The sequence below is a fragment of the Anolis carolinensis genome, chromosome 2, assembly GCF_035594765.1.
Source record: "Anolis carolinensis isolate JA03-04 chromosome 2, rAnoCar3.1.pri, whole genome shotgun sequence".
In the NCBI taxonomy this organism is placed as follows: Eukaryota; Metazoa; Chordata; class Lepidosauria; order Squamata; family Dactyloidae; genus Anolis; species Anolis carolinensis.
In genome coordinates, this window is record NC_085842.1 from 21,950,956 (window position 1) to 21,963,215 (window position 12,260).

At 42.6% G+C, this 12,260-nt stretch overlaps 1 protein-coding gene across 1 annotated transcript; it reads left to right on the forward strand.

Annotated features, from left to right (window-relative positions):
* The first annotated feature begins 978 nt into the window (after positions 1-978).
* Positions 979-9,494, forward strand: LOC103278100 (zinc finger and SCAN domain-containing protein 31). Its single transcript, XM_016991919.2, has 4 exons — positions 979-1,273; positions 3,809-5,031; positions 6,399-6,510; positions 8,090-9,494. The coding sequence occupies exons 2-4, from the start codon at positions 4,177-4,179 to the stop codon at positions 8,824-8,826; spliced, it is 1,704 nt and encodes a 567-aa protein (XP_016847408.2). The 5' UTR covers positions 979-1,273; positions 3,809-4,176; the 3' UTR covers positions 8,827-9,494.
* The last annotated feature ends 2,766 nt before the right edge of the window (positions 9,495-12,260 follow it).

Here is a 12,260-nt window from a genome sequence, read left to right on the forward strand (position 1 = left end):
ATAGCCTTGCAGCCTCAAGGTCTGGCCGTTTTCTTCTTATGGGAATCCTTGTTTTGTGAGCTGGAATACAATGGAATAGGCTTGCTGCTTGGAAGACTGGGTACTTGCATTCTAGGGGAATGTTTTTTTGGGCTGCTAGAATTGCAATGAATAGCCTTGCTGCTTCCAAGCCTGGCTGCTTGCTACCTAGGGGAATTTTTGATTGGTCAGCTTCAACTGTACAGAGTAGTATCGCTGCTTCAGAGCCTGGCCGCCTTCTACCAAGGTTAATCCTTTGTTGGTCTGGTTGAATTGCACTGAATAGCCTTACAGCTTCAATGCCTGGCTGTGTTATACCTAGGGGAATCCTTGTTTGGCGAGCTGGAGTAGCACCTTCAATCAAAGAGGTGCTACTCCAGCTCCATTGAAATAGGAGAATTTCGCTTTCTACATAAGGGCATGGTGTTTTCTTTCTTTCTTTCTTTCCTTCTTTCTTTCTTTCTTTCTTTTTGATGGTCACTCTTGATGGTGATTCGTTTTGTGGCCAAATTTGGTGTGATTTGGCCCAGTAGTTTTGTTGTTAACTCGGCCCTAATTATGCACATTACATTGTTATATATATAGATATAGATTTGGAATTCTCTGCCCAGAGAACCCCCATGGGAGAGTTTGGCAGAGTCTTTGGGTGCATCTACACTGTAGAAGCAATGTACTTTCACTGTCATGGCTCACTGCTACAGAACCCGGGGAGCTGTAATTTTTCAAGGTCTTCAAGCTTCTCTGCCCAAGAGTGCTGGTGCCTTGGCAAATTATAAATCCCACGAGTCTAGATGTGAACCATGACAGATCAAGTGGTGTCAGACTGAATTCATTCTAGTGTAGATGGGGCCTGGGCAAACTTGGGCCCTCCAGGTGTTTTGGACTTCAACTCCCACAATTCCTAACAGCCTACTGGCTGTTAGGAATTGTGGGAGTTGAAGTCCAAAACACCTGGAGGGCCCAAGTTTGCCCATGACTGGGGTAGATGCACTCCAGTCAAATGCAGGAATGAGAGACATGCATGGTAATTTTTGGTGTCTCTCCTGTCTCTTGATTTCAGAGAGAGACAGGACCCTTCCAGGGATAGATCTGAAGAGTTAAAGCCATAGAGCTCTGCACCTTAGAGAGAGCCAACTGCTTTGAAAAAGAGGGGGCTGCAAAGCCAGCGAGGTCCCTTCCTGCTCCAGTTCCTAGCCAAGCCTGTGCAGACTGCAGCTATTGTTGCAAGATGCCTTTATTGTGGATCTGAAGCCGGGTGAGTATTATTTTTTTTGAGAGGGTGGCTTTTCCAGGGTTCACTGAGATAGGATCCTTCCCCCAGTATTTGGATTCCACGTTGAAATCCCAAGCTGCTATATTTTTCATCTCCCTCCCCTAATAAATACTGATCAGGTTTTGTATTGACCACACAGAAATGACGGGGGTGCATCTACACTGTGGAAGGAATGCAGTTTGACACCCCTTTTAATGGGATCCTGGTTCACGAGTATTTCTAGGAGAGAAATCTCAAGACCTTGTGAAACTAAAACTCCCAGGATTTCATAGCATTGAGCCATGCCAATTAAAAAGGTATCAAACTGTATTCATTCTATAGTGTAGATGCACCTGGGATTGACTTTTCTTAGAGAAAGGGTCAGTCAGCATTATTTGGCAGGTCTTTATGCATCATGACTACTTACAGGAATGTTTTCTGTTGTTGTTGTTGTTTATGCATCTTGACTACTTACAGGAATGTTTTCTGTTGTTGTTGTTGTTTATGCATCTTGACTACTTACACGAATGTTTTCTGTTGTTGTTTTTGTTTATGCATCTTGACTACTTACAGGAATGTTTTCTGTTGTTGTTGTTGGGTTGCTGTGAGTTTCCTAGGCTTTGTTCCAGAAGCATTCTCTCCTGACATTTCGCCCACATCTATGGCAGGCATCCTCAGAGGTCTGTTGGAAACTAGGCAAGCAGGGTTTATATATCTGTGGAATGATGTCCAGGGTGGAAAAAAGAACGCCTGTCTGTTTGAGGCAAGTGTGAATGTTGCAATTGGCCACCTTGATTAGCATTGAATGGCCTTGCAACTTCAACGCCTGGATGCTTCCTTTGTTCAGAGGTGTTAGCTGGCTCTGATTGTTTCCTGTCTGGAATTCCCCTGTTTTTTTTTTAGTGTTGTTCTTAATTTATTGTCCTGATTTCAGAGTTTTTTTTAATACTGGTAGCCTGATTTTGTTCATTTTCATGGTGTCCTCCTTTCTGTTGAAATTGTTCACATGCTTGTGGGTTTCAATGGCTTCTCTGTGTAGTCTGACATGTAGTCTGACCAACCTGGACACAGCATATTATTTGAGAACTCAGAAATGCTGGACTATTCTAACAACTATATGTAATAATGCACAAACCGGCTGTTAGGAATTGTGGGAGTTGAAGCCCAAAACACCTGGAGGACCGAAATTTGCCCATGCCTGGGCTAAAGGACCTCAAGATTAATAGAGAAAATACATTTCTAGGCATCTCTAGGTCCTCTAGTGTGGTTTTGTGGTCAGCTTCTGACAGATGTTGGCCATAGTGTTATGCTGGAAGACTTAAATTTTTTAGAGAGTGATTCTCTCCAGTAAATAAATTAGTGGGTATTTATTTGTCATTTTTCAATTTCGCAGGGGCCCTATGCCGCAAACCCTAGCAAATATGGACTGCATTTGTTCAGCTGTGGATCTTTTGTTGGTCCCAAGGATATAGGGGTCATACTACGAGGGTTGAATGAAAAGTAATGCCTCCATCTTGGTTACTTGGGTTTGGATGGGAGTATTTTAATAAATCAAACGCAGAAATAATCCTTAGAATGTGCTCTTTAACTACCACTATTCACTTTTTCACATAATCACCAGACAATTGGATACATTTCTGCCAACAATGAACAAGTTTTCTGAAGCCGTCACAGAAGAAGTCGACACTCTGTTTCCACAACCAGCGTCTCACAGGACCTATTGTGCACAGATAGCCAAGCAAAGCAATAATGTGACCCACACGTTCTTGTGAAATGCCGATTATGCTTGAAATTTCTCTCTGAGTGATATGATGATCGTCCTGAATCAATCTGTCAACTTTTTGCTTGTGAAACTCAGTGGTTGCTGTCACAGAACGTCCAACTCTTTGTTTGTCACGCAAGTCAGATGTTTGTTTATTTATTTATTTACAGCATTTATATTCCGCCCTTCTCACCCCGAAGGGGACTCAGGGCGGATCACATTACACATATAGGCAAACATTCAATGCCTTTTAACATAGAACAAAGACAAGACAAACATAGGCTCCGAGTGGGCCTCGAACTCATGACCTCCTGGTCAGAGTGATTCATTGCAGTGATTAATTGCAGCTGCTCTCTAGCCTGCGCCACAGCCCAAGCCCTACCTCAACATCTTTAAACTTACTCGCCCAACAACGCACAGGACTCACATCAACACAATCACCATAAACAGCTTGCATTCTCTGAGGAATCTCCTTTGGGGTGACACCTTCTGCTGTCAAGAATTCAATGACTGCATGTTGCTTAAGTTGCAACGCAGTGTTCCATACTTTGCACTTTAACAACACAACCGTTCAATGCTAAGGCTTCCTGCCAAATGGAACTGTAGAGAAGAGTCTACTGAACAAGCCAGTACCTGCCGCATATCAGGACTGCCATCTGTTGAGGAGTTACGAAGGTGGAGGCATTACTTTTCATTCAACTCTCGTATGATAAACAGTTGTTTTAATTTTGTATACTTGATGTCTCATTCTTTTTATGTCTTTTTTCCACTTTTAGGTCAATGTCTCCCCTATGAATACCTGCCATCATCTATATAAGCATTGTTTTTATCTGAACTCCCATGTCTGTGTCTGATGGAATTCACTGGCAGCCCTAGATTGTAAAAGTCAAAAATATTTATTTATTTATTTATTTTTCAAACTTATATGCCGCCACTCCCCTAGGGCTCGGAGCGGCTTACAAGAACCGGCTAAAATCAACAATTTAAAAAACATCTTAAAAACATCTTTAAAAAACATCTTAAAAATGATATAGTATTTGTCAGAAGAGTGTTGCTGTAAAGAAATAGCGAAAGGGAGAGGGGAAGGTGGAAAATCAAACATTACACCTAGACCCCATAATTGAGTTATCTTGGCCTGGAGGAGATGGCCACCAAGGAAAGGATTCTGGGAGACCCCATTCCCTTTGGGTTGCAGTCAGGAAGACAAATGATGGGGAAAGCCCTTCTAAGCCCCAAAACTGAGGACGACTTAGATGGAAGGTGTGGATTTTCTCTCAGCATCCAAAACGGAAACATGAGCAAAATGGCATCTTCGCAGATGAAAGACGAAGAGGACGGTTTAGATCAGCAGTGGGAAACCCCATGGCAGGATTTCCCAAAGGACGGACAACCCTTCCGTGCAAGGTGGGAGGACTCTCCAAACTCCAAAACCTCTTCCTGGCACCACGGTGAGTCTTTGCCAAACAACTTTCAACAGATGCCTAATGCTAGTCACCACTCTGGGGCACAGGACACAATCCAACCATTGTCCAGCGTTGACAGGGATTTTCAAGATACGGATGTTGAGCTACTCACCAAAGAAGAGGTGACCTGTGAGAAAGCAGAGCAAACAGCATTTCTGGATTCAGATACAGTCAGCGTGGAGACGTGTCGGCAGCGATTCCGGAACTTTTGCTACCTGGAAGCCGAGGGACCCCGGGAGGTGTGCAGCCACCTCTGGTTCCTCTGCTCTCAGTGGCTGAAGCCGGAGAGACACAACAAGGAGCAGATCCTGGAGCTGCTGATCCTGGAGCAGTTCTTGGCCGTCTTGCCGCCAGAGATCCAGGGCTCGGTGAAGGAACGTGCGCCAGAAACTTGCGCCCAAGCCGTGTCCCTGGCGGAGGAGTTCCTGATGCGGCAGGAAGAGCCACTGAGAGCGGACCCTGAAGACCCCGAGGTTCTCGGAGCAGGAGAGGGCGATTTGGAGTCCTTGTTGCCCTTGCAACACATGGAGAAAGTGGTGAGGGTTGATGTTTTGTATACACCTGTCCCTCCTTTGCTCTCAGATTACTTCATAGACTAGAGTTGGAAGGGAGCTATCTAGTCCAAGCCTATTCTGCTAGGCAGAAAATACAATCAAAGCACCCCCAATAGATGGCCATGGCGCTCTGAGGCAGCAGTATATTTATTTATTTAATTCATTTATTAGACTTGTATACTGCTACTCCCAGTTTGGGTAAGAGCTGCCGAACAGCTCTTACCAACAAGGAAGGGTCCTTCCACACGGCCCCTTTATCTCAGGATCTAATCCCATATCATCTGCTTTAAACTGGAATGTATGAGTCCGCACTTCCAATTAACCTGGGACAAACAGATCATTGGGATCAGATCCTGGAATTTTTTTCCCATGTCAGGAGTGACTTGAGTAACTGCAAGTCGCTTCTGGTGTGAGAGAATTGGCTGTCGGCAAGGAAGTTGCCCAGATGTTCTGATGTTTTACCATCCTGTGGGAGGCTTTTCTCATGTCCCTGCATGGGGAGCTAGAGCTGACAGACAGGAGTTCACCCCTCTCCTCGGATTCGAACCACTAACCTTTTGGTCAGCAGTCTTGCCTGCATAAGGGTTTAACCTATTGTTCTACCTGGGGCTCCAGATCCTGGGATAAAGGGGCAGCGTAGAAGGACCCAAGGTCTTCCTAATGTTTAGGTGGAATCTCTTTTTGGAATTTGAATCTAGGCTCCAGAGCAGCAGAAAGCAAGATTTCCTTCTCCTCAATGTGACATCCTCTCAAAGATGTAAACAAGGGTACCATATCCCCTCTGAGCCTTCTTTTCTCCAAGCAAAACATACCCAGCTCTTCATGGGGACCCATGATTTCCAAACTTTTGTTCAATTTTCTCTGGATACATTCCAGCTTTTCCATAACTCTCTGTTTTCCAATTGTTCATGAAAAAGGAAATGCTTGACACCTTGTGAAGCTCAGTTCCACTGTAACTGCCATGATCCAGTGATGTGGAGTCATGGGAGCTGTAGTTTGGTGAGGCAACAATATTCTTTGGCAAAGAAGGTGAAAGATCTTTTAAATCTACAGCTACCATGAATCCATAGCATTGAGAATTAGCACTTAAAGCAGTGTCAAACTTCATTAATTCTACACTGTAGATGCACCTTTAGATGTTCCCTGCATTTGGCCCTCCAGATGTGTTGTGTTTTAGCTGTCAGAATCCCCAAACATGGGAGTTAGTCCAAAACATCTGGAGGACTGAATTAATGTCAACTTTCCAGAGCATTACATCAAATTTTTTTCAGTATGCAGAGCAGAACACTCACATTATATTCTCCCAGCATTCCCATTGTATATTTATTATGCTTTTGCTGTTATTTCAGGTATCTGGCCTATTGGCAGAAGTGGGACTTTATTCCTCTACTACAATAGGACCCATCCTCAGTGCCCACAAAGAGAGCAAGCAGAAGGGGGAAAGAGATGCCCATTTGTTCAGTAAGTAGTTGTTACGACCCGTTTCCTAGCCTGGCTGGAGCTTTACTGATTTCTAACAGGGAACAGCAAAAACCCAACATCGGTTAATTGGATTTATTCCAAAGCAAAGAAGCTCACGTCGATAATAAGAAAAAGTGTGGAAATCTAGTTAAAACACAGAATAAGCACAATGATTAAAACAGACTTAAAGATACAGTGGACATTTAAGAACATGTCTCTGTGAAAGGTCTAGATCCCAAATGATAAGAATTTCCATATTCAGTACCTGGTTGGATTGCTTTAGCTATAGTAGGCCCTCCATTCCATGCAGGTTAGAAACACAGGTTTCCCATGAAAGTAGAAAAACTGTACCTGAGAAAATACCATTCTAGGAGTCTCTAGGGATGCATCTACACTGTAGAATGAATGTGGTTTGACCACACTTTAACTGCTAATGAGTGCTGGTCCCTAACATCCGGACCTATCATTTGTCTTCTACTAGGCAAAGAGCCTTCTCGATTGTAGCCCCTTATTTATGGAATGCCTTGCCAGTTGAAATTCGAACTATCCGGGACCTACTTGCCTTTCGGAAAGCCTGTAAAACCTTTCTCTTCCGACAAGCTTTCGATGGGTGAAAAACTTGGGGTTATGTTCTGTTATTATTGTTATTTAAAGCCAATTGTATTGTTTAATCTATTTCTGTAAACCGCTCCGAGCCAAATTGGGAGTAGCGGTATACAAGTCCAATAAATAAAATAAAGATAAATAAATAAATATAGCTCCCAGGATTCCATGGTATTGAACCATGGCAGTTGAAGTGGTGTCCAACTGCTTTCATTCTACGGTGTAGATGCACCCTAGGTCTTCCATCTAGGTCAGCTGCTTTGAGTGTCTAGGTATCTGCTTTGAACGGGGTTATCTGAGTCCACACTGCCATATATTTCAGTTCAAAGCAGATAATGTGGGGTTTTATTCAGTTGCGTGGAAGGGGCCTTAAACTTGCCAACCTGGAAGACCGACTGTATTTTAAATTTAACTGATAATTGTAAGCTGCTTTGAAGGCCGTGTTGGGAGAATGCCAGGACAATAAATGAATGTGTAAATACAATAAATACATAAATATGTATAATACAGTAGAGTCTCACTTATCCAACATAAACGGGCCGGCAGAACGTTTGATAAGCGAATATGTTGGATTATAAGGAGAGATTAAGAAAAAGCCTATTAAACATCAAAATAGGTTATGATTTTACAAATTAAGCACCAAAACAACATGTTATACAACAAATTTGACAAAAAAAGTAGTTCAGTACTCAGTAATGTTATGTTGTAATTACTGTATTTACAAATTTAGCACCAAAATAATATGATATATTGAAAACATTGACTACAAAAATGTGTTCGATAATCCAGAACGTTGGATAAGCGAGTGTTGGATAAGTGAGACTCTATTGTAAATAAATCTTTATGTAGCTGCTTTGCATTTCAATCATTAAGAGATAAAAGTGAGATGTAAAGACATTCAATCATCATTATCAGTCAGAATCAGACTGAGCTTTGCAGCGATCCTAGTCAACCGTTCTCTTTTTTGTTCCATCAGATCACAAACAATCAAGGGAAAGTGCAAAACCTTCAGAAGTGAAAGGCTCTATGAAAGAGGAGCATCCGGAAGACTGTGGGGCAGACTTTGAAGCTGATACAGGTGCTGCTGAAGAGGGAAAACCTCCCGCAACTAGTCTGAAACCCCACAAATGCTCCGAGTGTGGGAAACGCTTCCACCAAATTTCCCACCTGAACAGACACCTGAGAATCCACACCGGAGAGAAGCCGTACAAGTGTTTGGACTGCGGGAAAAGCTTCACGCAGGGTTCCTGCCTGCTGGGGCACCAAAGGATCCACACGGGCGAGAAAGCATATTCTTGCTCCTACTGCGACAAAAGCTTTATCTGGAGCTCCGGCTTGCACCAGCATGAGAAAATCCACCTGGGAGAGAAGCCCTATAGGTGCTTGGAGTGCGGGAAGAGCTTCCACCGGAGTTCAGCGCTCACCGATCATGTGAGGTCCCACACTGGAGAGAAACCGTACACCTGCTCGGACTGCGGGAAAGGCTTCAGCCAGCACTCGAACCTCATTGTGCACCGGAGGGTCCACACCGGAGAGAAACCGTACACATGTTCCATCTGTGGCAAAAGCTTCACCCGGACGGCACTGCTCATGGCACACTTGAGAATCCACACAGGGGAGAAGCCCTACAAGTGCTTGGTCTGCGAGAGGAGCTTCCGGGAGAGGCCGGCTCTCACCAAACATAAGAAAATCCACATGAGAGAGAATGTGTAACAAAAGTGGACATTGGTTCTCTTTGTTATGCACACAGTTGGCTTCTACTCCAACAGATCTGTTGGCAGTGATTTGATTGTCTAGTTTTGCATGGAAAAGGGTTGGACAGCATGACCCTTGGGGTCTCTTCTAATTATGATCCTACCAAGGCACCACAATTCAAGCAGGATATGGAAAAGGTGGAACATGTCTAGAGAAGGGCAACCAAAATGGTCCAAGGTCTAGAAGCCAAGCCCTATGAGGAATGACTGAGGAGCTAGAAAAAAGTTGAGAGAAGACATGAGAGCCCAAGGTGACGATAAAACTGTGCTCAAAGAACTAAAGAGAACACTTCTTTGGATATACTAAAGTCTTCCAGTACAACTGTATAATCAACTTTTATGATCACCTTGACTTACTATGTTGGCTGGGGATTTTGATTGTTGGAGTCCACAAGAAAAAACAAGATCTGGGGTTCATAGTCCTAGAAGCTGAGCATAGGGACTTGAAAACATTATTTATTGAATTTTTGAAAGATTTCAGAACAATCTTGAGTTTTTTTCTTCCCAGGTTTTGTAACCTAACACCCACCCTCCCCAAACACACTTTTCTTGTTCTAAATTGTGAGTGAGGATGACAGTTATTTGGTTTTGGATAATAACACATAAATAAATATATTTATGGTGAAACCTTGTTTGCAGCTTCCTTGAGCCATACAGCGGTGCTGTATTAATAATATAGAGCTGTTGTTCACATTTGTGGGGCAGTATACACCATTAAACTCAATGGAATTTTTAAGTAGACACACAAAGAATGATTAAGATCATCTCTAAAAAAAAGTATCGGACAGATTTTTTTTTAAAAAAATCTGACCATGATTTTAGGCATTACTCAGAATTGTATTTCTCCGTAAATAATATCTATCTATCTACCAAAATAAAAGGTGTGTTGCCCCCAGTGGCACAGTGTGTTAAAGCGCTGAGCTGCTGAACTTGCGGACCGAAAGTTTGCAGGTTCGAATCCGGGGAGCGGAGTGAGCACCCACTGTTAGTCTCAGCTTCTGCCAACCTAGCAGTTTGAAAACATGCAAATGTGAGTAGATCAATAGGTACCACTCCGGAGGGAAGGTAACGGTGCTCCATCCAGTCATGCTGAGCACATGACCTTGGAGGTGTCTATGGACAACGCCGGCTCTTTGGCTTAGAAATGGAGATGAGCACCAACCCCCAGAGTCGGACACGAATGGACCTAATGTCAGGGGAAAACCTTTACCTTTACTGTACTGTCCATTCCTAGAAGGACTAATTTCTTTGTGTAAAAGGTTAAAGGAAAAAACTGATGTTGATAACCAGTGACTCTCCAGATGTCAACAAAGTATAAATCCGATAATGTCCCAACTGTAGAAGCTGAAAATTAGAAGACTTGCAGATTTTTCTTGTTTATCTGCGGGTTCATCTACACTGTAGAATTAATGCAGTTTGATACCACTTCAACTGCCATGGCTCAGTGCTATGGAATAAAGAGTGTTGTGCTTTTACAAGTTCCTTAGCCTCTTATTTGAATTGCTTGGATCTTCAAATACGTTTGATAAAAGGGTCTGCATTCAAGCTATGCATACATGGTGAATATGAAAAATAAATGTCGTGATCAGATGGGTAATATCTTCAAGATATCTCATTGAGGAGTGACAGGTAAGGATGATGATGATGATGATGATGATGATGATGATGATGATGATGATGATGATGATGTAGTACATACCGTATAGGTAAACTACTAACTACAGGTATTCCAAATCCAGGAGAGAGAAATCAATCATTTGTAAATCCAAGCAATTCAAATAAGCCATGGCCATTAAGGTGGTGGCAAACTACATTAATTCTACAGTGTAGATCCATTCTATGTTTTTTAAAGCAGTCTGCTGTGTGGATCTAAGCGTGGAATAATTTAATTTTATTTCCTTGCTTCAAAGACTTGGGCATCTACAGTGCCATATATGTCAAACTCCATTCTACAATGGAGATCTATCCAATGAGATGGGAATGAAGTCTAATTGAAAGTCATTTGTTTTGCATCAACCTGATATATGTAGACCTAATGCACATTTTATACACAGTTTGTTGTAATTACACATATAGTCATGTTTCCAGGGAAGCTGAGCATGTGTGGATCTAAGCAGGAAATAATTTACGGTAATTTTGTTTACTTGCTTCAGAGACTTGGGCCATATAATGCAATATGAAACGGCATTGCATGGTCAGTGTAGAGCCTACACTGCTATTTGCTCAGCTTCCCTGGAAACATGATTATATGTGTAATTATAACCAACAGTGTGTATAAAATGTGCATCATGTCTTCATGCATCAGGTCGATGCGAAACAAATGACTTTCACAGTTAGAATTCCGTCCCATCTGATTGGATAGATCTCCGCTAATGAATGCAATTCGACAGGGCTTGAACAGCCAGGGCGCAATGCTATGGGATCATGAGATTTGTAGTTTGATGAGCCACCAAAATGCTTTGTAAGGGAAAGTTAAAGACCTTGTAAAACCAGAACTCCCACCATTCCACGGCTGTTCATGTGAGGCTGAACAGCATCAATTCCAATAGGTAGATGCAGCTATTATATGCATATATACAGATACAGATATTGCAAAATCTAGCCAAAAAAAATCCAAAATATTTCCAATACCAAGCATTTTAGATAAGGGATACTCACCTGCATTTTAATATGTTGGTGTTCTTTTGTTCTAAGAAGTAATGGGTAACAAATAATTGTATTATTATTATTGACACAAAGACAGAGTATGACACAGTAAATGAGATATATAGGCTGGATTTCATATCACAGAATCACAAGTCAAACACTTCCCAAGAAGACTGTGTGATGTATTTTCAGATGATGTATGAGGATCCCAGTAGGGTGGCCTTTTGCAGTTGGCAGATCGTAATTTTGTCAATGCCTATTGTTTCCAAATGCCGGCTGAGATCTTTTGGCACGGCACCCAGTGTGCCAATCACCACCGGGACCACCAGCACTGGTTTCTGCCAGAGTCTTTGAAGTTCAATCTTGAGGTCCTGATAGCGACTGAGTTTTTCCTGTTGTTTTTCGTCAATGTGACTGTCACCTGGGATGGCAACATCAATGACCCAAACCTTTTTCTTTTCCACAACTGTGATGTCTGGTGTGCTGTGTTCCAGAACTTTGTCAGTCTGGATTCGAAAGTCCCACAGTATCTTTGCGTGTTCATTTTCGACAACCTTTGCAGGTTTGTGATCCCACCAATTCTTTACTACCGGCAGGTGGTACTTGTGACATAGGTTCCAATGAATTATTTGGGCCACATAGTTGTGTCTCTGTTTGCAGCAGCTGAGGATATGATCAATGGTTTCGTCAGCTTCCTTGCACAGTCTGCATTTGGGGTCAACAGCTGATTTTTCGATCTTGGCCTTA